Here is a 22783-nt window from a genome sequence, read left to right as displayed (position 1 = left end):
TATTTAGAAAATCTCACTTGCCTCCCTTGCTTGCTTTAGGTGTTTTGCATCATTTTACAACCCATTTTAAAATATATTATTAAAAAATTTATTTTGGGACCGTGAATATAATCTCGTTCCAAATTTGTTCTTTTGCTGTCTTACATAATGGTGAGTATATTAATAATAAACGAAAAACAAAAACATACCAAGGTTTATTCTAACTGAACCAAATATAGAATGTTTTTTATATATCAAAAGTTAATATTTGAAGGTTTATTTAAAATTTTTGCAATTTACAAGGATAATATTTTCTTTTACTGTAAAGTGTTTTGAGTTAATTTAATAAGTTTTATAAATCCTTTTACATATTTTTGAATTTTTTTCTAATCGATGGTTTGAAAAGTAAAAAAGATACAACGTGTTAAAAATTGTATATACACTTGTTTGTATTGTTTTTAAAATGGTACGATAATAGAAAATTCACATGATTATGAATCATTGCAAGTTATTTTTGAAAAGCATTGTAAATAATTCATAAGTTTAAGTAATTTAGCATTTCTTGTTGAAACCAATGACACAAAACTATTGAAAAGTTTTTCGATCTTATGATCAACTTTTAGATTTTCATTAAAGAACTATATCAATCAATTACTAAAAACTAAGAGATAAATTTAGTGTATTGTGATAATTAAGAAATGACAAGAGAAGAGCATATTTGGAATGAAATTATATTCTCTTTCCCAAAATGAGTTTTTTAATATTATATTTTAAAAGTTATAAACAGTTTAAAGTAGAGGAGTCAAATGAAATTTTTCAAAATTTGAGGGCCATGTGAGATTGTTAAAAACCTTAGGAGAGGTTTCTGCAATTGTTCCCGTAAAATTTGCAAGATTTTGCACGAGATTGCCTAGCTATCTAATCTATCCCAAAAAAGAAAGAAAGGGAAAAAAAAACGCAAAGCTATGATACAAGCAAATTGCATTGTTGTTTATTTTCGGCTGCTTTCGTATAGGATGCACCGTCTCATTCAATGTATCTTTCTCCGTCCATGATCTGAGCTTCGTTTCCCTTGCTTTTGACGCATGTTTATCCTTTCCTTGCTCTTCTTCTTCGGCATCTTTTGTTACCTTCGGTTTTGTGTCATCCGCCTTCCTCCTAGCACTCCAATTCTTAGTTGTGGGTGATATTCCGAGGAAATTAAAGGTCAATTCAGCAACTTAGCCAGAGCCCAGCTGATGATGTCAGTACCGGCTTTCTTCATTTCTTGTAAGCACCAGTAAATAATTTCCCATTCCATAAATGTTAAGCTCAACGATGGAATTGATCGGACTATTATTAGCAGGCGACCAATTGTACGTGGACAATGCAGACAATAGCATGTAGCCGGTCGTAAACAGATGTATCCCTGTCAGAGCAGTGTGCTCAAATGGCCATGTTCTTCCTTCTTGGTATTAATTTCCCGAACGGGGGGCGTTACCAGTTATGGTGACCCGTGACCTTCCCTTTGTAATGTTATTCAATGCAGAGAAGGACGACGACCAAAAACCAGAGGAAGTTGCAACAACTTGCGCATCTGCAGTCGTAGTTATTCACAAAATTTTAGACAGATATGGTCATATTTGCATGTACTCTGTTTTAAGTTATATGCGGTGCATTATTTGTTCTAGATCAACTCAACTAGTAGCAGTTTTTTTTTTGGGTGGAAGTATTTAACAAGAAATTCAACGCACTTCCTGCTAAGAAAGAAAACCAAGAAAAAGAATTCGATTATCTAGCAAACCAACCAAACAAACAAACCTTTTTATTTTCCTTTTTTTTTTGGGTTTTCTTTTTCCCTTTTCCTCTAGGTTAAACGAATTTGTTTGGATATGAGATAATTTGGAAAAGTTTTGTTCAAAAAGCGTGTTTGGATTAAGTATTATTTAAATCATGGTTATGATAAGCGGATGAAGTTTTGATCTAATAATTAAGATCGATTCCTTAGGAATGAGAGCCTGTGAATTCAAATCCCTCGTTACTCTCCCCCTCTTCTTAATTCCCATCTCTCAGTGTGCTGTTAAAGAGAATAATAATAAAAATTACTAGAATCCCACAAATAATAGCCAATCCAAACAAATTATCGTTGCTAGAATGAATCCCACAAAATGTACTCCTAAATGATCCATAAGAGGGGTGTAATTTGTAGTAGTAAAAAAGCCAGTTACCAAGATTTTTTGTGTGGATGGTAGACAGCAGATGAATGCATTATATGTCTGCACCCAGTCTGCTCTCTCAGTTTCGTTTCGTCCCGTCCTGTGACAGTGAGGGGGCAGATGCATACGCTTGGAAGCATGAACCCAAAACACATCCAATCTAAAACTGCATCTGCATCAGGAGTCCAGATTTAGACATGGCAGTGCACGTGTGCAGTTACTGCATTTATTGACACTACTGTTGTTTCCTTCCTTCCGCTTCTTCATCATATATGAATTATTCTCTTCTTCTTGGTGCTGTAAAAATGCCCATTACAGAATAAGCCTCGGCAGCCGAAGCCTATTTCATAATGTTCCATTATTCGTTTCCGTGTGTCATATATGGTTTGGTGATTTCCATCCATCATGTTTGACAAAGCGCCATATCATTCCACTCTTCCATCTGTTAATCACGATGTACTTCAGTAAATTACCTGCGAGAAATGAAATTTTCGAATAACCAACCACGAAATTAACTTACGTTTAAGATGATTTTTTTTTTTTTTTTTTTTTTTTTTTTTTTGTGTTTTGGCTAGCTAGGTGAATGTTGATATCATAGATTGGTTAACTGGATGTTCACATCTTCAATTTACAGCTCTAACATCAAAGTTCTTGAGAGAGAGAGAGAGATTTTGTCATTTTGCTTGGACAAAACAAATCAGCAAAAGTATATATGTTTTTCACAAACTTGGGATTCCGTGTGTCTGAGCTTAATAAACTACAGAAGGGAAGTGGTGGTGCTTAGAAGTACCGTGCAATTGCGGATAAAAGGACTACAAGACCTTGGTTGGCGTGGTCGTTTTGGCCCCTTTCGGGTTGGGGGGCCGGGGCGGGGTTGGTGTTTCACGGAGGACCCCCCTGGCGAACGTCAACGGTGACAAACTGATTACCGGTGATTCAGAAAACGATTGATAAACCACAAATTAATTACTAATAATCAATAATAGAAGATCCTCGTTCCGAGCAGAGACTCAGTGCAATAGCGGAAAAGGATGAGTTGGATGGTATGCAAGAAGATAATGTAAATAAAAAATTTTGAATTCGAGACATTTCTTCTGACTCACGCAATAGACAAAATTTTCATTAGTCACATTTAAAAGCCGAAATCTTGAGCCCTAAGTCCTAACTAACTATAGCTTAAAATAAAAGGCGCCGGCCCCCCTGTGCTTGCTTGAACTGAGGCTAAGCCTGCCGGAGTTTCATTTTAAAGTCGGTCGAATTATATGAAGTAAAGCCAAGTGATACTTAAGGTAGAATCAAATGTTACAATTAGTGTAGGCGAAACCCCAACCACTGAGCAGACTTTCTGTGGAAGCCCACTCTTTAAGTGATCAGTTCACGAAAAAATAATAATAATAATAATAATAATAATCGAGACCGCCGGCCCAGAACTTTCCCAATGTATTTCTTATTTGTTTGATTTAAGGATGATAAAGCCAGTACAACAAGCTTTTTCTTGTTCTAAAGTTTACGTCATTCTTTAACAGGATAGTCATAGTATACAACAAGCTTTTGACTAAATGATATTCACAATTTAAGTATCTGAGAGCATTCATATCATATGATGCCCTTGAACGGGGTATTACCATTACGCGCTTACTGTATGCCCCATGCAATTGCATCTATTGCTACAACTTAGAAGCACGATGAACAGAAACAGTGACTGGAAGGGTAAAAGAAAGGGTTAATATCAGAAACCTTTCCGTGGAGGTTATTCTTTTCTTAATACTATCATTTAGTACCCCTAAGAAAGTATTAAGAAAATATTTCAAATTCCGCTGAGTACAGATTTAGGATTCTCCTTCTCGTGTCTGTTGATTTCATCATATTGATTTTCAACCAAACACTAACGCGTTGCATCTGCTTGCTTGCTGTTCCCTCCTTTATTTATTGGTTTTGGGAGAGCTCCTTTATGATAAGGGTGGGATGGGGCCATGGGAGGGGGGGGTGTTGGGGTTTGTTATTGGTCCGGTGCAAATTCTTGGTCTGTGGTCTAAATCAGACGTCAGTTGCCAAGGAAGCCCAATGACTTTGGAAACTGGCCTCCTCTCCAATTTCCTTGGTTTTAAGACCCAACCACAGCAAGCTTCCAACAAATTTGGACTCCTCAAAATCCTTTATTTACTAAGCTAGGCCTGCTCGTAAATTTGGACTCCTCAATCCTTTATCTACTAAGCTAGGCCTGCTCGCATTTTAGTACCACTCTCTAGAGCTTCTCATATACGTCTCATCCTTTCATCTGACGTCCCCCCATCCGCCTGAACGGTGCAGATTTTCCAGACATCCACGCAAATTTCCTTCTAGGCTTATGGGTAAGGCAATCCGTTCCAATACAAATCTATATTTGCTTCACAGTGAACGAGAACCAATTTAACCAATTTATCATGCCATCGACATAAAACACATTCGATCCAGAATATTCGGTTCAAGAGAATTAACCAATTAATTAATAACATTGCCCGCAATTCATCAATTTCTTATGCGATACCCTATATTAAAGAACAGCATATAGTAGAATTTGTTGATTCACATACCAATTCAAGTTCAATGACAAATTAGAACAGCCAAAATTGTTCAAAATACAAAGCAAATAACAACTTGGGATCCATTTATCTCTAATGGCAGCTTGCTTAACAAAATCCACTAGCAAGGAGCCAACGACCTTTTCCTTCAACGATACTGCAAGGACAAATGCAAGAAAATTCAGAATGATTTAGTAATTTATTCAAGACGAACACAAAAATGGTAAAACAAGACCCATAACTCAGTATCATAGACTGCCAACAACCAACTAACAAAATTCTTAAACTGGCATATACTCTATCTAGAACAACAGGCACAAGAAAATTTAAATACAAAATCAGGTCCTAACATGAATATGAATATTGACATGACAATGAAAAAACCACCACCACATCATAGTAGCTCTATTAGTTTTTTTAAAAAAAAGGTAACAGTATGATCATTCCTTTCTTAAAACTTAAAATCCATTACCTTAATGAATCCAATCTCCTTAGCATTGCTGCGGAAGCATTGTCTGCAGCACATCAGGCCATACTTTCTGATAATACCATGGGAGTTTCCACACACACGGCTGTCAAAACGAACCAACACACACCAATAAGCAACAATTGAAATCAACAAATAGTTTAATCAAAAAAAGCCTCCAGGTATTTAAAAAAGAAAAAGCACCAAACCACCAGGAGGAGAAAATATCCATGTGGTCAGGTACAATTCTTAAAACGCCATAGCGAATAATACCATTATCACTACAAAATACTGCTTACAACAGCTTACTAAACTCCCAAATTTCACTTGAGCCATCAACGACAAAATAATTGTTTAGCACGAAAATCACATTGACCCATCATTAGGACCAATTTGACTTGAAAACAAGATTATATACCATATGATCCAGTATAAAAGGCAGTACACCATAAACCTACAATTTCTTGAAATCCAATCAAGGACTCCAACATCACTGATACAAACACCAGATTATACTAGTTGACAAACCACAATAAATGGGACTAAGAACGATCAGATGTACAAAAACTCCCACAAAGATCAGTCTAAGTTCATGGAATTAGATTTCATGCAGGATTTTGAGTATTTGAAATCCAGGTTAATCCAAACAAATTGTTTGGTAAAAATTTAATTGTAGAGAAGGACTTGAAATACAAAATAACTAGTTGCTCACACAAATAAATAAAAACTTCATAGGCATATTACGAAGATCACGAGTTACAGGACTCTCGGATCACAAGACCAGTTCCAAATCAGAGCAATAGTGCTGACTTCAACCTAGTATTTAAGAGGAGAGACAAACAAATGGTTGCTACAAAAATGGTACAAATTCTATTAGTTGCCAAATCTTGAAGCTCAAACTGGTGTTCATAAACAATCATGCTGTTGTTCTGAGCTACAAATTTCGAGATATTTTTTGGTGCAATACAAACTTAGGGGTGAAATTGGAAGGAGGGAAACGGGAAAGAACAGAGGGATCTGAAATATCGTACTAAATGAGTGAATTGGAAGTGCGCTGTCCAAACGATACAGGATGGTTTGTACTGTGGATTTGAAATCCAAGTCAACCCAAATGCATAAATCATTATCGTTTCGAGCATATCCTAAATTCCTAATTCCCCAACTTTATATCAAGATTAACTCGTAGCATACAAATAGTTCTTTCGCTCCCTAATATCAGCTAGAAACAAATCACGGAAAAACAACAACCAAATATTTTTCAAAAAGCAATAAAAGTTCTCCATCTCCAGTAATTCCCACTATATTTAGCACCAAACTGAACCAGACATGAAACCTAAGAAGCAGGGCACGTAGCAGATCCTAAACATAAATAATTATCTTGGTTTGAAAAAAAATGAAAAAGGAGTGATAGAGATGTCGTAGTAGTTACCAGGCGCGAGAGCCAGGGCCGTAGTTCTTAGGGTGAGAATTCCAGATGTTGGAGTGTCCCATCTCGATATCGTCTTCCTCTCTGTCAAGCTTTCAGCGGCTGCTAATTTCTGCCAAAGCCAACCCTAATTACTGAAGGCGGAGGAGGTTTAACAGGGTTGTAAGAGAGTATTTATAGTGTGGAATGGATGGCCCAAAACCCTAGTTCGGTCAGTGATGTCGCGTGACAGGCAAGGGGGACAGTAGGGAACATACTTAAGTCATTTGACTATTTTGCCCCGTCGATTTAGTTTCACTTTTCTTTTTTTGTTATCTTTTCTCAGTTGCTTTTACGAGCATAGATCCGATATTATAATTTAATATATTTAAATCATAAGAGTTCAAAGGCTGATAATAAAAAAATAAGTATCTGAATTAATTAAGTAACATTGTTTTTATTAAACAAAATTTGTTATCAAAATTAAGTGATAAGTAAATAATTTATCACTTAATGTGATACACACTCAAATGCGTCAAATTTAGTACTTAATAATTCAGTAATTTAATGAATTTAAACTTTAAATTTTAAATTTAAGTTTTCAAAATTCAGTTTTATCGAAAATACCCTTAATTTTTAAAAAAAAAAATTATGATTGCGCTAGGAAACTACAGTACTACCTTAATTTCTTACTGTGCACTTGGCAGCTGATATTTGGTGAGAAAACAAAGAAAGTGACGGAAAGTACCTGTTTGTTTGTGCGGGGTTAGAAATCTATTTCCCAACTACATTGGGAAAAAAAAAATTCCGCCCCAAACATAGGCAGCAGTATGTTTGGATTGCATTTTTTGGGAGAGTTTTTGGAGAAAAATTATTGTAGCACTTTTTAATGATATAATGTATGTGAAGGAAAAAAAATAATTAAAAAAGATATAGAGAGAATATTCATGAAAACAAAAAAAAAATTTCCAAACAAGTCCCAAGGAAGGCTTTGTAAAAATTTTCAAAATGTCACTTGTATCCTTAATTGTTATTTGAACATAATTTTATTGATATACATATCCAAAATTCTTTTATTTCTTTTCTAAACTCCCAAACAACATTAAAATATACTCTCTTTCTTTTTTAAAAAAAAAAATTTCATAACTTAAGATAATATTTCTCTATTTTTCTTTTCCATCATCTAGTCCCAAACTAGCTGTTGAGATATCTCATTCTCTTCTTTTTTTCATCCTGCGCTCCCAAACTACTTGTTAGTGATTTAAATTTAAAATTATTTAATGACTTAGTGACAAATTAAACTTAAAGAGTATGATAGAATCTCCCAAGCTTTTATAGAGCCAATTGTCTTCTTCTCATTTTACATGTTGGAAAGGTTTTATGGAGAAATTCTTTCAAAAAAAAAAAAGCTAATTGGGTCAGCAAATTTTTTAGACTGTAAGTTTGTTTGGATAGAGAGAATTTGGTTTGCTTAATTTATTCTCACAAATCCCAATCACCTTTTTATTTTCCCAATCACCTTTTTATCTCACATACATCACATCACAAAAAGTGCTACAGTAAATATCTCAAATAAATCATTCAAATAAACTCTTATCCAAACAAACTCGTGTTTTTTTAAAAGTTTCATAAAGTACAATTTCCTGTTTACCGAATTAGCCGCAAATTGGCTAAAACGAGTTTTGGGAAAAGACAAGGACTCGTATGCTGTTGTAGTCCCTAACAGCGGTGTTTGCTCACTTTGGAAACGCTTCCAGGCGAAGTAGACAACGAAGAACGCTAATATAAGCCCAAGCCCAAACCCGATTACAGAGCTCCCAAGCCGGATTCTCCAGCAGCAATCTGATCGTCAATTTCGTAGAACAAACAATCATCAATGAGCAGCAGCAAGGAGGCTTCATCGTCTTCTCACATCGTAGAAGAAGACGATGACGAACTTCTCCTATACGGGTCCGGATCCGGTTGGGTGGAGGCCCTGACCCACTGCGATCACCTTGATACCTTATCCTCCGACCTCACACACATTCCACCCCCAGATACTCCTTGCTACAGGTGCGTTTTCACCGAAACAACCACCATTTGTTTTTTCGTTTGTTTTTGATTAATTTTGTAAATACATAATTTATAAAATTTATTTAACAATGCTAAAAATCTGGTGTTATATCAATTATGAAGGTGCCAACACCCTCAAGAGAACTGGCTCTGCTTAAGCTGCGAAGATGTGCTCTGTAGCCGTTTTGTTAATAAACACATGCTTGAGCATTATCGTCAACAAAATAATCATTGTTTGGCACTTAGCTACAGGTATAATTTACTACCTCTTATTGGATAAAATGAAATTTCAAACGGCTGTCGTATAAATTGGATGGATAACCAGAAAAAATTTGGGAATTCGTACAGCGATCTATCAGTCTGGTGTTTCTCCTGCGACGCATATTTGGATGCTCAAGTAATCTTGCCGCTGCGACCAGTTTATGAAACTGCATACATTCTAAAATTTGGTGAAGCTCCGCCCTTCCGGGCGCTCGTGGATTTGCACCTAGCTGACCACAAGGCAGAGGGTTCGTCCTCTGGGGGGCAGTCTTAACCATTGCAGTTCAAGTTGCAGACATTTTTTTTTTTTGTTTGGGGTAGATTTTACTGAAAGCTTGTCGGTTCTACATCTGTTCTGTTTCAAAAAATTGTATAATTACCTGGTTAAATGCATTTATATGAAATGGGAGCGGCCTCTCCGCTCTCGATTCTCCTCTATATGATAATTTGATACAGTTTAATATCGAAGTCAAGTATAACATTGACGGGATTTCCCGGTTGATTGATGTCTTCATCGGATAAGAGATTGGTATCATCACTTCAAGAAGATGATTCATTCCCAAGGATTCTCGTCCCCTTGCAGATCGCAGGCTCGCTGCTCACAGTCAAGCTTACCCCACCGCGCATCTACTCGTTCACAGGGAAATACCAGCTTACCCAGGCTGTTGAAAGCAGAAAAGCACAAATCAACTCTTAACTACAAGGTTACAATTTCAGGCCATCTGAAATTTCGAGTAACAACAATCCTAGTTCCACTTATGCATAACATGTAAATGCGGTAATCCAAAGCATAATCACAAAAGAATTAATCTTATATACACTGCTAGTGTATACACTATCACCATTAGATACATGTCACTTGTGCAAATTTTGAATTTGAAGTATACGTATATACTAGTAGTGTATATAAAATTTACTTATCACAAAAATGACCATGTTAATTTTTGAAAAGACTGGGTAAGTGAGGTGATCTAATTTGGGGAAGTTTCCAACCAACCTTCTTCACGTAAGCAAAGAAACATTTAGCATCTAACAAACGAGCCCCTGACAACCTTAGGGATGAAACTCAGGAGCACCTAAACTGTAAACTAACAAGTACCTTCTGTTCACAACGTTGTGTACATGACATAACCATTGGGAGAACTCATGCTGATTTCCAGCCTGTACAGGATTTACTCTGCCAAAATCCAAGAGGAGAAAAGGTCAATTACTTTTAGATGGTATCAGTGAAAGAAAGCTTGTAGATTCTAAGAGTTGGGCAATGATAAATATAGGAAACCTTGTTGAGGGGTAATTACCAGAATGAATCCCTCGTAACTTATATAAGCTGAAAAATCGAAATCCTAAAACCCACACATGAAGTTGCTCCATATCTCTCTTATGAACTTAACATGAGAACTAAGCCTAATTGTCATACGGGTCATTTGATGGGTAAATAAACAAAAAAGTGAATGACCCGTAGTTCAAAGCACGAATTTTGGTATTCAGAATTGGAAAATTAGCCAGGGATGTTAATCCACTAGCTTGATAGGAATAGCACGCAGTCACCAATAAGAGGACCCTTTATCCCTGTATGCATTCAGCTATAGAAGAGATTCCTCAATGTCCACGTCGGAAAGATGATTAATAAAAATGGCCAATCTATTCCAGCCTATGAAAGAAAAGGACCCAATAATAAGGGGGAAAGAAGCACTCCACCTCAAAACTTCTTTGAAGTGATCTGCACATTCCTTACAAGGGTACATACGGGACAATATTGCCATCTGCATTGCATGTGCATATCCATCAGATGCTATAAGCAAACCAATTATGTATGAAGTGTTAATGAACTATCACACAATCATTCTCTAAATGTTGCATAAGGTGCAATCACAGGAAACTCAGATTTACAACCACTAATTCAAGAGCAAAGACACAAATCAAGTGCTTGAGCAAATAAGATGGTGAAACATTTTTTAGGCTTTGATGCAGATAAACAAAACCATTAGGCCCTGGAAATCTCAAATTGACAGGGGGGACGAAAGCAAGTTCACTGTTAAGCTTCCAATGCACAACTGAGTTTAACAAGTACACTAACAGCAAAACCAAAAGGATGCCCCCCTTCTTACAAGAGCACCAACCATTTTGGTCTTCAGGGAACTAAAATCAGTACGTTACTCGTTAATATCTTGAAAAAATGTCATTAGTTGCCAAAAGATAAAAAATCATTCAGTATTTCCCAAATGAGATTTACATAAGAATCTAATCCAACGCCATCAGAAGCCAATGTCTAACAAGTCAGTGATTTAAAAGAAGAAAGCTGTCCCCAAAATTCATTACAAAGCCCCTTTAATAGCTAGATTTTCATTCTCATGTTCAAGGACTAACAAACTTTTGCAATTGCTGAATGAAGCGAGAATTCAATGTGATGAACAAGAAGTCATACAAGGTCAAAGAGTGTCATACCAGTTCTTTTACATCCTTCTTTTGTTGCCTAGTTGGCTTTTCTGGATACTGAAAAATGCAGAAGTCTCATTAGGAAAACAACTAGGTGAACACTGAAAAGCATCCTACGCATAAATCAACAACGATAACAAGAACAGGAATATAAAGACACTATGTAAATAAAGTTCATGGAATGACAACTGAATTGTGGACGCCTGCAAAACACATTCAAAATCAAGCAAAAAGTATTATCCACCCAGCAAATTACATAATAACAAAACACAATTCAAAGAGGGAAAATACATAGCAGCAATAAAGACCAAGCACTGGAAGAATCATACACGAGAGATGGTGCTAAACACAACTCCGAAAATGGGAACAAGAATAGGGACACACGAACTAAGATTATCAAGGACCTGAGCAGCAAGAGTGTGAAGAAGAGTCCAAGTGGCCCTCCCAAGCTCTTCTTTAGTCACAGGACCAGCTGCTTTATTCTGAGAAAGACAAACTACGTCAAACAACAAACTTGACATGACGGGAAATGCAAATTCGGGGCCAGATCAAAAGTAAATAGCCACAAGGGCATGTATGCATAGATTGGAACTTTATAGCAAGTAGGAACCAATGTTATTCAATTTGCTGACGCTGGTTAAGTTTTTCCATCTCTTGCACGCATATTTGAGAATATCCACTAATACTAGGTATTAGCAACGATAAAGGTACAAAATACCAGTGGAAATAAACAGTGTAAAAGAAAAAAGGATGATCATCCATAAAAAAACTGGTTCAGGACTTTTAACAAACGTTTATAAAGCATCCGCTTCACCGTTATATCTGTCATGACAAATCAATATATCCCAGAGAAATTCAGTCCAAATAAATGTTACTGCGGATAAACAACTGTAAATGGAGGACCTTTTCGGGTGGCTGTCCAGCCGGCCGGAGTAAAAGAGTGTTGGCAGGATTGAGGTATGATTGTTTTGGTTCTGAAATTCCAGGCAAAGACGAAGAAGATAAAGAAAATAATGGGAAGGGATAGTGGTTTGTCCTGGTGGTTGGGTTGTTGTTATGGGGGAAGCTTATGAATTGGGAGAGATGAGTTTGAATGCAGTTGGAGACGTTTAAGAGCGCCCCGAAGAGAGATTGGAACGGGTTTTGGGACATTGTGTACTCCGGGGTTGGACAATTGAATGCCGCGAGAAAACTATTAGTATAAACCATCATGATGAGTTTTAGGAAGCCAGACCGTTCATAGACCGGAATAAATGACCGGATTAAGGTTGTTATCGGTTCAATCATTAGGTCTAACCATATAACTGTGATGTGAAAAATAAGGAAGAGTAATGCATTTCATTGTAGAACCTTCTTCCTTAATTTTGACACAAATGAAATGTCATTTGACATGGTTTAATTGGAGCAAAAACTTCAACAACTTCACCCAAAAAAAAAAAGGCATTTTAAAGCCTTGTTTAGTGCAATTTTGTCGAGTCCACACTTTCACAGTAACCGATCCCATGTGTTTTACTTGTTCCTTAGTTAAATTATTCATTAGTTAAATTCTATTGAGAATATATTAAGGAAGGCTTTGCCATTCCTGCTTGTGATCAAATTTTGTCTTTTTTTTTTAAAGTTTTGTCTGTTTACTCCACACTTTAATAATGAGAAAACCACATCAATCCTCTCTAATTTAATCCCTCAAAATCAAAATGATCGATTTTAATCCATAACATCTAGAAAATGCTCACTTTTTGTCCCTCATTACCTCTTCGGTCAAATTTTAGCTAGAGAGGTCATAAATCCATCATGTGGTCAATTTTTTAAGGCAAATTTAACAACTCACATAATATTGACCCTATTTCTCACTTAATCCACGATTTTTTCCCACTTGTTTTCTACACAAATTTAATTAAACTCAAATCTTTTTCCACCACCTTTATTTTCTTCCTCTATCCCTCATCTTCTCGCCATTGCCACCATCCCTCTCTTCCTTTCTTTTCTTTCTTTCCCTCACTCTCATTCTCTTTCCTCCCACTCGTCTTTTCACCCTTTCTCCTTGTAGTCTCTAGGAGATCGGGTGGAAGGGCAAATGAGATGGGAGAAAATATGGAAAAAAGAAGAAGGTAGGGGAGAGAGAGAGCGAGAGAAAAAAAAAGAGAAATAAGGAAGAGATAATGGTAGAAAATGAGTAATAGCGACAATGCTAGAAAGGAAAATAGTGTTGGGAAAAATATGGAAAGGAAATAGAAGGGAAGTAGAAAACATAGAAGGTGGTGGAAGTAAAAAAAAGACGGAGAAAGAATAAGAGAGACAAGATAGTAAATGTGTAAAAAATGAGGGAGGAGTTAATTGTTAGTCATTTTACATTTGGTGAGAAGTAATAATTTTTTTTTGTCAAAACGATAACATTTGGTGAGAAGTAATAAGTGAATTGCTAAATTTGTCCTTAATTGATCATGTAATAGGTACATGACCTATTCTAATGACCAGAAACGACCATTTTCTAGATGTCAGGTGTTGGGTTTGGGTTTTATTCAATAAACGGTTGGTAGGATAAAATCCAAACCCAACATCAGGGACTAAAATTAATCATTTTAATTTTGAGAGATTAAGATTTACCATGTACAATACATGAGAAATGATTGGTCTAATTTTTCCTTTAACAATATATGATGGTTACATGAGTTAAATTTTTTAAAAAAGAATTTAAAAGCTTGAAAAAATTATTATGGCCATAATTTGTAGTAAAAGAGGACTAGTTACTTGCATGACGATTACATGAGTAATTAGTATTTAATCCAGAAATACAAATATTTGGTTGACAAAAAAAAGGTAAAAACTAATTACTCATGTGACCAGATGACTAATTAGTCATATTTTGTTATAGTTCATGATTAGCAATATTTTATTAATTTTTAGTTTTTAAATAATTAGTAGTTGATACATGATCTAATTCTAGTAATAATTGATAAAAATCGATCATTAGGATTAAATATACGTAGAAAGTGAAATATTTGAGACTATATTTACCTTCATGCAAACTTTAGGGATTAAAAATGCTAATATTCTAAAATTTGGGGACAAAATTGTAATTCTCTAAAAAAAAAGACAAAGTTTCAAAAAAAAATTTTAAAAAAGAAAAAGAGTAAAGAGCGAAGTTTCAAAACTCCATGTGGGGCTTGTACCAAGAGGAAAGATTCGATAGAATTGTTCAATTTTCTATTTTCCGAAAGTCTTTTAAATAAGTGAGAAGGTGAAAAAGTAGAAAAGGGTTGACGTTGACTGATGAAAATTGGAAAACTGTAGTGGGCTGCCCCTTTCTCCGGATCGGAAGGACGAGAGAAGCAACTGCGAGACTACACGCCAAAAGCCCCACTCCCACTCAAGCCAGACCAGATGTACGCAAAAATAGGTACGTATGTAGAGATGATCTTGACAACCACCCTCTCCTCTCCTCTCTCTTTCTTGGAAGGGTGGCTGCGAAACATTCCCGCCAAAAGTCAACTTCACCGTAGATTCCTGCGTACAACTACGGAAGAAGACTCCGTCAAAAGACTCGCCACAAAGATATGTCACGGGACTAGTTTTTATTTTATTTTATTAATCATCACATTTTATCTATATCTTAGCTATTATAATCTATTTAAGAGAGAGGTTCAATTGAATCTACAGGAGCTGATGAGGAGGACAGAATCATCAATTACTGGATTAGACGGATGCATTATAAACATGTATGAATTTTTTTGAGAATCACATATTATAATAATTAATGAAAGGCAAGATTTAAACCGTTAACATCACACCACCACCTGTCACAGGACTAGTTGGATTAGTAGTTAAATTGTTGAGTTATTAATGTAAACTGTGCCGTTTTACTCAGTCAACAGAATCAATTACAAATTTGGTCCACGTCATGTCGGCAGTTAGATACTAGTACCTTTAGACACTAGTTAATTAGTCGGGACTGCCTCTGCATTATTTGAACAAATTCCTTGCGAGTGAAATGGATTAATTCTTCACTCTGCAAGTTTCTCTCAACCTTTTCCTTCATTTCTTATCATTTCTTCCTTTCCATTTTATTTGTTGCATCCCTTTTTGGTTCTTAGCTGAATTCCAGTGGAATAACCAACACTCCATTGAGCTGGCAGGAGCTCTTGTGATCAAGATATTTTGTTTTGTTGGACTAAAGACAAGCAAGGAAATTCAGTGCAGAATTTACTTTGGTTTTTGGTTAATTATGTATTGTGGAATCTCAGATCTTTTCAGTGTAGGCAATTAAGCGTCAATATTCTTTAAAATAGCCACCAGAGATCACTGATACAGATTCCACATCTGGTCAAGATTCAACCCACCGGATTCCCTTCTTGGAGGTGAAATTATTTTTCCCTTCCTCCTTCCCGCACCCTCCTTCGTGAATGGGCAAGGAGGGCATGGTAAGTGACGCAAACAATTCAGCAACTGCGAACGCCAGTCCAAAACTAACTCTATTGCCTCTAATTGCTCTGATCTTCTATGAAGTTTCTGGTGGCCCCTTTGGTATAGAAGATTCAGTCAGGGCAGGAGGTGGTCCTCTTCTATCCTTGCTTGGTTTCTTGGTATTCCCTTTATTTTGGAGCGTCCCTGAAGCTCTAATCACAGCTGAGCTTGCCACAAGCTTCCCAGAAAATGGCGGCTATGTCATCTGGATATCATCAGCTTTTGGCCCTTTTTGGGGATTCCAAGAAGGTTTCTGGAAATGGTTTAGCGGGGTTATGGATAATGCTCTGTATCCTGTTTTATTCCTGGACTACTTGAAGCATTCGCTTCCAATCTTTAACGGGTTGATTGCTCGAATTCCAGCTCTTTTAGGTATTACAGTTTCTTTGACATACCTGAACTATAGAGGTCTGCATATTGTTGGTTTTTCAGCTGTTTTGTTAGCATTTTTCTCGCTTTTCCCATTTGTCGTGATGGGCATTCTTTCAATACCTCGAATTAGGCCTCAAAGATGGGTGGTTGTGGATTTTAAGAAAGTAGACTGGAGAGGATACTTCAATAGTATGTTTTGGAACCTAAATTATTGGGACAAGGCTAGCACACTAGCAGGGGAGATCCAGGAGCCCAGTAGAACTTTCCCAAAAGCACTCTCTGGGGCTGTAGTCTTGGTTGTGTGTTCATATCTCATTCCACTTCTTGCTGGTACTGGAGCTCTAAAATCTGATCCAAGTGAGTGGAGCGACGGATATTTTGCAGAAGTTGGAATGCTAATCGGTGGCTCTTGGCTTAGGTGGTGGATTCAAGCTGCTGCTGCTATGTCCAACTTGGGTTTGTTTGAAGCTGAGATGAGCGCCGATGCCTTCCAACTTCTAGGCATGAGCGAGATGGGATTGCTACCATCTATATTTGCGTCCAGGTTAGTCAGTCACTTCCTGTCGCAGCCAGTTGTTGATTCTTTCAGTTTCTTTTGCTTTCACTCATGTTTACAAGAATAAAATGCAGTTATCCTAGGTAACGACCATGAGATGCATGGTTGACATATTTGAGTACATAAAGCTTATGAAATGTAGTGCTTATGGTAGCAATCACGAAATTCAGTGTCCTGAATAATCATGAGAACTAATACATATTCCTCGTGTAAATGAAGTTTTTTATCTTTCAGTTTCCGTGTTTACTAATTTCTCTCTGAGTGACTGATTCCTACTCGTGTGAATTCTGCATAGAAAATTACACAACAAAAACCTTTGACTCTTGTTTATGTGTCTGGTCAAGAATTTCGGGGGATTCATCCAGTAACAATTCTGTGCTTTTGAAAATCCAAAGACATTAGGCGTGTAGTTACATTTTTTAATTCTATTTTCCAAATTACTCAGTTAGAAATATAATAGTAGGATCAGAACTTGTTATTGGTCAAATTAGATGCTCTTTCAGAAAAATCACTCAACAACTATGAACAGTGATGAACTTATCAGCGCCATGGAGATTCTATTTGCATTTAACTGCTGTTTTACTATATTATGATAGGTGGGCATGTAACGGCTTCCTTTTCAAAGCCTGTAGAATGACATATTCTTGAACTTTGTAGATCCAAATACGGGACACCTACAATTAGCATCTTGTGTTCAGCAACGGGAGTGATCTTCTTGTCATGGATGAGTTTCCAAGAAATCTTGGAGTTCCTTAATTTTCTGTACTCTGTGGGAATGCTACTTGAGTTTGCAGCGTACATAAGGTTGAGAATAAAGAAACCAGACCTTCACAGACCGTACAAAGTTCCCCTGCAAACTTTTGGTGCAACTATGCTTTGCCTGCCTCCTGCATTGTTGCTTGCTCTTGTTATGTGTCTTGCCTCTTTGAAGACATACTTAGTCAGCGCTGGAGTTATTATTTTCGGTTTTTTGTTGTATCCTGCTTTACTTTTTATAAAATATCAAAATTGGGCTAGGTTCAAAGCAACAGAACCTGTGGCACTTTCTGATAATGATCCTGAAGAACAACCAATTGAATCACAGCACCCACAGGAAATTGCTGACGAAGCATCTGTCGGGCTTCTATCGCACCTGCAATCTTCCAAGGTAGAACAAGCACCTCAGATGTCATCGGAAGAAGTTTCAAAATTGGATTAGAGGACGCACCTTCCAGCTGTAACTACAGAGAGGCACCCCTACGTTAGACTCGTATGATAGTTTTGGACAGTATGTATCACACTCTTGTGGTTGCAATATGCTGTCACATCTCTATAGATACTGAGGTCTTTCAAGAGCATGTAAACATTCATAAGATTTACTTTGGATGCAATAATCACGCTTGCCTAAGGAATTGAATAGGTTCCAGATTATTTGGTTAAGCACGTTCAGTTGTGAGCTCCGAATGGTAGTTGATAAATGACTGCTGATCTGTCTATTTTTACTTGTTAATCAGTACAGGGTTTACACCTCTCAAAGAAAGATCTTGAATCTGTTGAGTACTTAAATGAACTCCAGACTTCTGTCCCATGATTGTTGACGGACATACTGTATGATTCAATATTTGCCTTCTTACACTCCCATTCCCAGAAATTCAATATCTGCTTTGCAGGTGGTAGCTCAAGCATGTCTGGACTCGATCAGTGGATGCTTGTGACGGTTTGCTTCTTCAGTCATCACCGTTGCTATAGACTGCCTCATGCTCGCTCTTGCAATATCTGAATAACATATCTTCTGCACCCGCGACAGTTGCCGTCTATCCTGATTGATAATTTGTTTGTAACGAAACCTACATAGTTAAAAGTTGGTAGATCTGTAGTTGCTAGAGCTCATTATTTGGCAGTTTCAGCTAGAACGTTGCAATGCTATGCTTTCTTGATGAAATATAATTTGACTGTTTCAACTGCTTTCAAAATGCGGTAGCTTAAAACTTGAATAGAATACTCATAAGCAGCAAATCCTTTACAAAAATGAACAGGAAAAAAAAAAACTGAAAAAGCTTTAAGATTCTAATCAGCACTCTAGCGCGTATTTCCTATTCCTTACAATTTTCATCTCGCCATATGTTCTCAGCTCCCACAGAAACTAGGAGCATCATGTTCCAAATTCGATGAAATTCACTTGTTTATATTTTCATGTCCAAATAATGCACAATTGTATACTCATTTAGTGATCAAAAAGGCACGAAGTGTCATTACAGCAGCATTGAAGAAAAAGAATGCTCCCTTTTGTCATTGTTAATCAATACACTTTCTTCATTCGCATCCTTTCAACCTTTTTACAACTAGAGTTGCTCAACCGGTCAGATGAGAAAAATACATGTAGCAGACCCTTCAACCTGGAGATATGGGGAGATTCTACCGTCGTTTTTTGGGTGTCACGGTTGTGGATGCTGAAACAAGTGTTATTAATCATTGTATTAAACATTGTTCGAGTATTTAAAAAATTTAAACTATTATCTTTAATAAGAGATAAAAGTCGGACCGTAGAATTTTCCGAAAACATAATCACAAACGCACAAAAATTAGTTGAAGAAGCCGTTAATAAGAAACGAGGCAAACACGGCCTTAGCACAGTGTCCTATTCACGCACGCATACATTGGGCAAAAAAAATCGCACGTGCGCATTGACGTGATTAAAGATGTTCTAACAATTACACCACGGCAACTTAGTTCGTGTTTGGTGACTCCTGCTTCGACACTTGATAGCAAAGAAGAAGAACACGGGCAACACATCGATCCATTAGGCCTTTTGGGGATTCTCGGCATCTTCTCCCAGCAGGTTAATTTTTGCTTCTTTATGAGTTTATCTTTCTTCATTCCTAATTAATTTTGCTATTTTCATGATTCGTAATTTTGGGTCATTTCTTTTGATTTTTCTTCATTCAAGCTTAAAAGGGTTTCCATTTAATTCTTGAAATTAAATGCTAAACTTGCATCAAAGTTTAAACTTTATAGTTACTGAAGTTTGTATTTTTGGATTGCCCGATTGAGATTTTGCGAATTTCATAGATTAAAAAGATCCTGGTCGAACTGTTTTTAGGAATTGCTGCTTAGTTTCGGAGCTTCCCTGGCTTTTTGTGTTGACTTCGGATTGCAGATAACGAAAAGTTGTTATTTTCTTGGGGTGCGGTCGGTATGCATAATTTGTGAACTGGGTGTGTGGTTGATCAATATGAAACATGAGCGAGTGATTGAATAATTGTGTTTGAGCTCTTTTTTCTTTTCTTTTCTGTTTTTTCTCCCTCTTTTTCATGCGAAGAACTCATTCTCTCTCTCTTTCTCTCTCTTCACTAGTTCTGTGCTTTAGCTTTTAGAAATCAACTGAATCAATGGATTGTTTGAGGTTTCTTATTGGATCTTTATGTAACTATGCATGAATGGAAAAGAATGTGATGTTATTTTGGATGATGATTGCTATACTACTTGTGACATTTTTGATATCTTGAATGTTTAGGTAGTTCGCACTAAAATGGTGGCCAATCATCATTTTACGCGAATGGATACATTAGAGCTGAAAGATCTCATTTATCGAAAGATTGGGCACCAAAGAGCTGAAAAGTATTTTAATCAGCTCAGAAGGTTGTTCAGTCTACAGCTCAGCAAGATTGAGTTTGATAATGTTTGTATACGAACAATTGGGAGAGAGAATATCTCTCTTCACAATCGCCTCATTCGATCCATTATCATGAATGCCTCTATTGGCAAAGTTCCTCCTCCAAAAGCTAAAAAAATTAATGGTTCCCTCGGCATTAAAGTGGCAAATGGTTATCAGAGAACTTGTCTACAGTCTCTCTATGGCGAAGCATTTGCTCAATCTCCTCGCAAGAGTAGATCTCCAGTTCACAGAGATCGCAAATTTCGGGACCATCCAAGTCCTCTTGGACCACTTGGAAAGAGCCCTAATTGCGAAGAAGGGGCTCTGAGAGTACAGGAGCAACAAAGTGCCACGGAATTGATCTCGCTTGGTAGCAGACCTCCAGTTGAAGTTGCATCTGTTGAAGAGGGAGAAGAAGTTGAGCAGATTGCTGGAAGCCCAAGCATACAAAGTAGAAGCCCTGTTACAGCTCCATTTGGTATTTCCATGAATCTTGGTGGTGCTCGAAAAGGTCCTTATGTAGGAGGTGCATCTGCTGACTACATTTGTGCAAGAAATTTCCAAAGCAGTGGTGGATTACCTGATACAGAATCTTTAAGGACTATTTTGAAGAAAAGATTGGAGCTGGAGGGAGTTGGAATCTCATTGGACTGTGCTAACCTGTTAAATAATGGACTGGATGTGTTCTTAAAGAGGTTAATTGAACCTTGTATGCTAATTGCTAGAACACATTGCCCAAAAGAGCATGTTAGACATTCAAGCAACCATCTCTTGCCTGGATCAAATGGAATATTACCTGCAGTGTTTTCAGAAAGACCATCCACAGCAATTTGTGCCAGTGTCTTGGATTTTCGGGTGGCAATGGAGTCAAATCCTCGTATGCTCGGTGAAGATTGGCCTTTACAACTGGAAAAGATTGCCAGTTGTGCATTCGAGAGTTGAACGGATTTCTAGTTAGTAATTGATCCTTGGGAGGACGGAGGGACATCCTACGAGACTCGATTTATCGAATATTTTTTGTTGTATGTAGATTGACCTCTGCTTTAATGTTGTGTCCTCAAGAGTTACCATGGAAATAAGCTGTGAATAACGTAGGAAGTTTTGAATTATCAGATCTGGCTGCTGGTAGATGTCAGCATTGTTAGCCATTAGGAAGGGAGTGTGTGTGTACAATTAGTTTTGAATTTGATACGTTTCAACAGTTCAGATGCCATATTTCTTCTTTTTTTAGCTCAGATGCGATATTTCAAGCTGCATAATTTTTGTATCCGATTCAGTAGGAACAAAATGATCATCTGTTTCCAACTAGCTGTAGTTGTAACCTAATACACTATAATTTCATTGACAATAGTAGTAGTTATTTCTTCTGGACTTCTGCCTTTCAATTATGTTTCAACTGTAAGGTTTTTCTTTTAGTTCTTGCTTGTTTTTTCTTTCTTCTGTCAATGGTACAGGCAAGAAGGAGCTGCCATCAGTTTAAGGTGCGAAGGTCAGTGCATTTTTATTCAATTGCTTGATCCGTTTCATGTACTCCTTTACATGCAATTTATTCCCTTGCTTTGGGGGCATGTGCAAAGGCCAGTGGCATTTTTCTTTCAATTTAGTGTCTTGGTTGTTCCATCTTCTGTATTTTAAATTGGTAACATTCTCTCTTCTTTTTGTCTCTTGGGAGATAATGTAGTCGTGATGTGCCTGCAAATTATTGTTTGGAATCTGTGAAGAACAAATTTGCAGCAGTTTCCTCGTGAGGTTTCTCATCTAAGTATATCAGATGATCTGGTCTAGAATGTTAAATGTCAACAAAAATGTACATGGGGCAATGTGACTTAACTGATTTCTCTCTACTTTGGTCTACATTCTTGAGCAGCTAAAGCACGCTAGACTATCAGTTGCAAAAGTATCAGTGCTATATTGCATTTGTTCTCGAATTTAAGCAACTGTAGAAACTATCAGTTATACTGCTAATACATCGGGTGACGAATGATGAAGTGTCTTTTCTGACAATAGCAAATATGAGTATTATATGAAATTTATAGATTGTCGCATATCTACTTTTCCCTTCAGTTAGAAACACTTGCCAGCTGTCAATGAAATGGCTGCATCTGCAGCATGGAAGGTGTCTCTCATGGAAAGAAGGTTATTGCTCAAACGCGTTACTGGGAGGCCTGATCTTCAAATCACTCTTTCTCTTGATCTTTGAAGACCAGAAAACAACAAATTGCTCATCATTGTGGAGATATCAGGTTGTAATGCAGATCTGCAAATACTGCCTCTTTATAGACCTTCTAGTATGCTGCTTCTCTCTGTTGAATAAGCTTAACCATGTCTCCCTTTGGTAGACTTTCCCCTTCTTGTTGCTGTTATTTCTTGATATGTCCAGACAGATTTTCTATTAAGGGAAAGTT

The 22783-nt window shown here is 37.0% G+C and overlaps 5 protein-coding genes and 2 long non-coding RNA genes across 8 annotated transcripts; 4 read left to right on the top strand and 3 right to left on the bottom strand.

Annotated features, from left to right (window-relative positions):
• The first annotated feature begins 930 nt into the window (after positions 1-930).
• On the top strand, positions 931-1678 carry LOC140037214 (uncharacterized). The gene is made up of 2 exons (XR_011841141.1): positions 931-1248; positions 1325-1678. It is a non-coding gene; the product is annotated as an uncharacterized lncRNA (long non-coding RNA).
• Positions 1679-2117: 439 nt separating this feature from the next.
• LOC140037213 (uncharacterized) lies at positions 2118-3186 on the bottom strand. Its single transcript, XR_011841140.1, has 2 exons — positions 2965-3186; positions 2118-2647 (listed from the first exon to the last, which is right to left on the bottom strand). It is a non-coding gene; the product is annotated as an uncharacterized lncRNA (long non-coding RNA).
• Positions 3187-4678: 1492 nt separating this feature from the next.
• LOC113731513 (small ribosomal subunit protein uS14z/uS14y/uS14x) lies at positions 4679-6796 on the bottom strand. Its single transcript, XM_027256818.2, has 3 exons — positions 6631-6796; positions 5208-5307; positions 4679-4892 (listed from the first exon to the last, which is right to left on the bottom strand). Exons 1-3 carry the CDS (start codon positions 6690-6692, stop codon positions 4884-4886), a joined length of 171 nt encoding a protein of 56 aa, XP_027112619.1. The 5' UTR covers positions 6693-6796; the 3' UTR covers positions 4679-4883.
• Positions 6797-8337: 1541 nt separating this feature from the next.
• On the top strand, positions 8338-9357 carry LOC113731512 (uncharacterized). Its single transcript, XM_027256817.2, has 3 exons — positions 8338-8658; positions 8782-8910; positions 9007-9357. Exons 1-3 carry the CDS (start codon positions 8483-8485, stop codon positions 9191-9193), a joined length of 492 nt encoding a protein of 163 aa, XP_027112618.1. The 5' UTR covers positions 8338-8482; the 3' UTR covers positions 9194-9357.
• On the bottom strand, positions 9273-12702 carry LOC113731511 (FAD-linked sulfhydryl oxidase ERV1-like). 2 transcript variants are annotated; one of them, XM_027256815.2, is made up of 6 exons: positions 12259-12702; positions 11685-11837; positions 11365-11412; positions 10618-10682; positions 10019-10096; positions 9273-9581 (listed from the first exon to the last, which is right to left on the bottom strand). In XM_027256815.2, exons 1-6 carry the CDS (start codon positions 12640-12642, stop codon positions 9473-9475), a joined length of 837 nt encoding a protein of 278 aa, XP_027112616.2. In that variant the 5' UTR covers positions 12643-12702; the 3' UTR covers positions 9273-9472. The 2 variants fall into 2 exon arrangements, with proteins under 2 accessions (XP_027112616.2, XP_027112617.2); XM_027256816.2 differs by having other exon boundaries at positions 11760-11837; positions 12259-12692.
• Positions 12703-15411: 2709 nt separating this feature from the next.
• On the top strand, positions 15412-18309 carry LOC113731510 (probable polyamine transporter At3g19553). The gene is made up of 2 exons (XM_027256814.2): positions 15412-16732; positions 17402-18309. The coding sequence occupies exons 1-2, from the start codon at positions 15756-15758 to the stop codon at positions 17940-17942; spliced, it is 1518 nt and encodes a 505-aa protein (XP_027112615.1). The 5' UTR covers positions 15412-15755; the 3' UTR covers positions 17943-18309.
• A 1106-nt stretch (positions 18310-19415) lies between these two features.
• Positions 19416-21591, top strand: LOC113731508 (uncharacterized). Its single transcript, XM_027256811.2, has 2 exons — positions 19416-19562; positions 20238-21591. The coding sequence occupies exon 2, from the start codon at positions 20253-20255 to the stop codon at positions 21318-21320; it is 1068 nt and encodes a 355-aa protein (XP_027112612.1). The 5' UTR covers positions 19416-19562; positions 20238-20252; the 3' UTR covers positions 21321-21591.
• The last annotated feature ends 1192 nt before the right edge of the window (positions 21592-22783 follow it).

This window comes from Coffea arabica, chromosome 2e (assembly GCF_036785885.1).
Source record: "Coffea arabica cultivar ET-39 chromosome 2e, Coffea Arabica ET-39 HiFi, whole genome shotgun sequence".
Lineage (NCBI taxonomy): Eukaryota > Viridiplantae > Streptophyta > Magnoliopsida > Gentianales > Rubiaceae > Coffea > Coffea arabica.
Note: the sequence above shows the minus strand (reverse complement) of the source record. Positions and strands in the feature narration are given on the sequence as shown.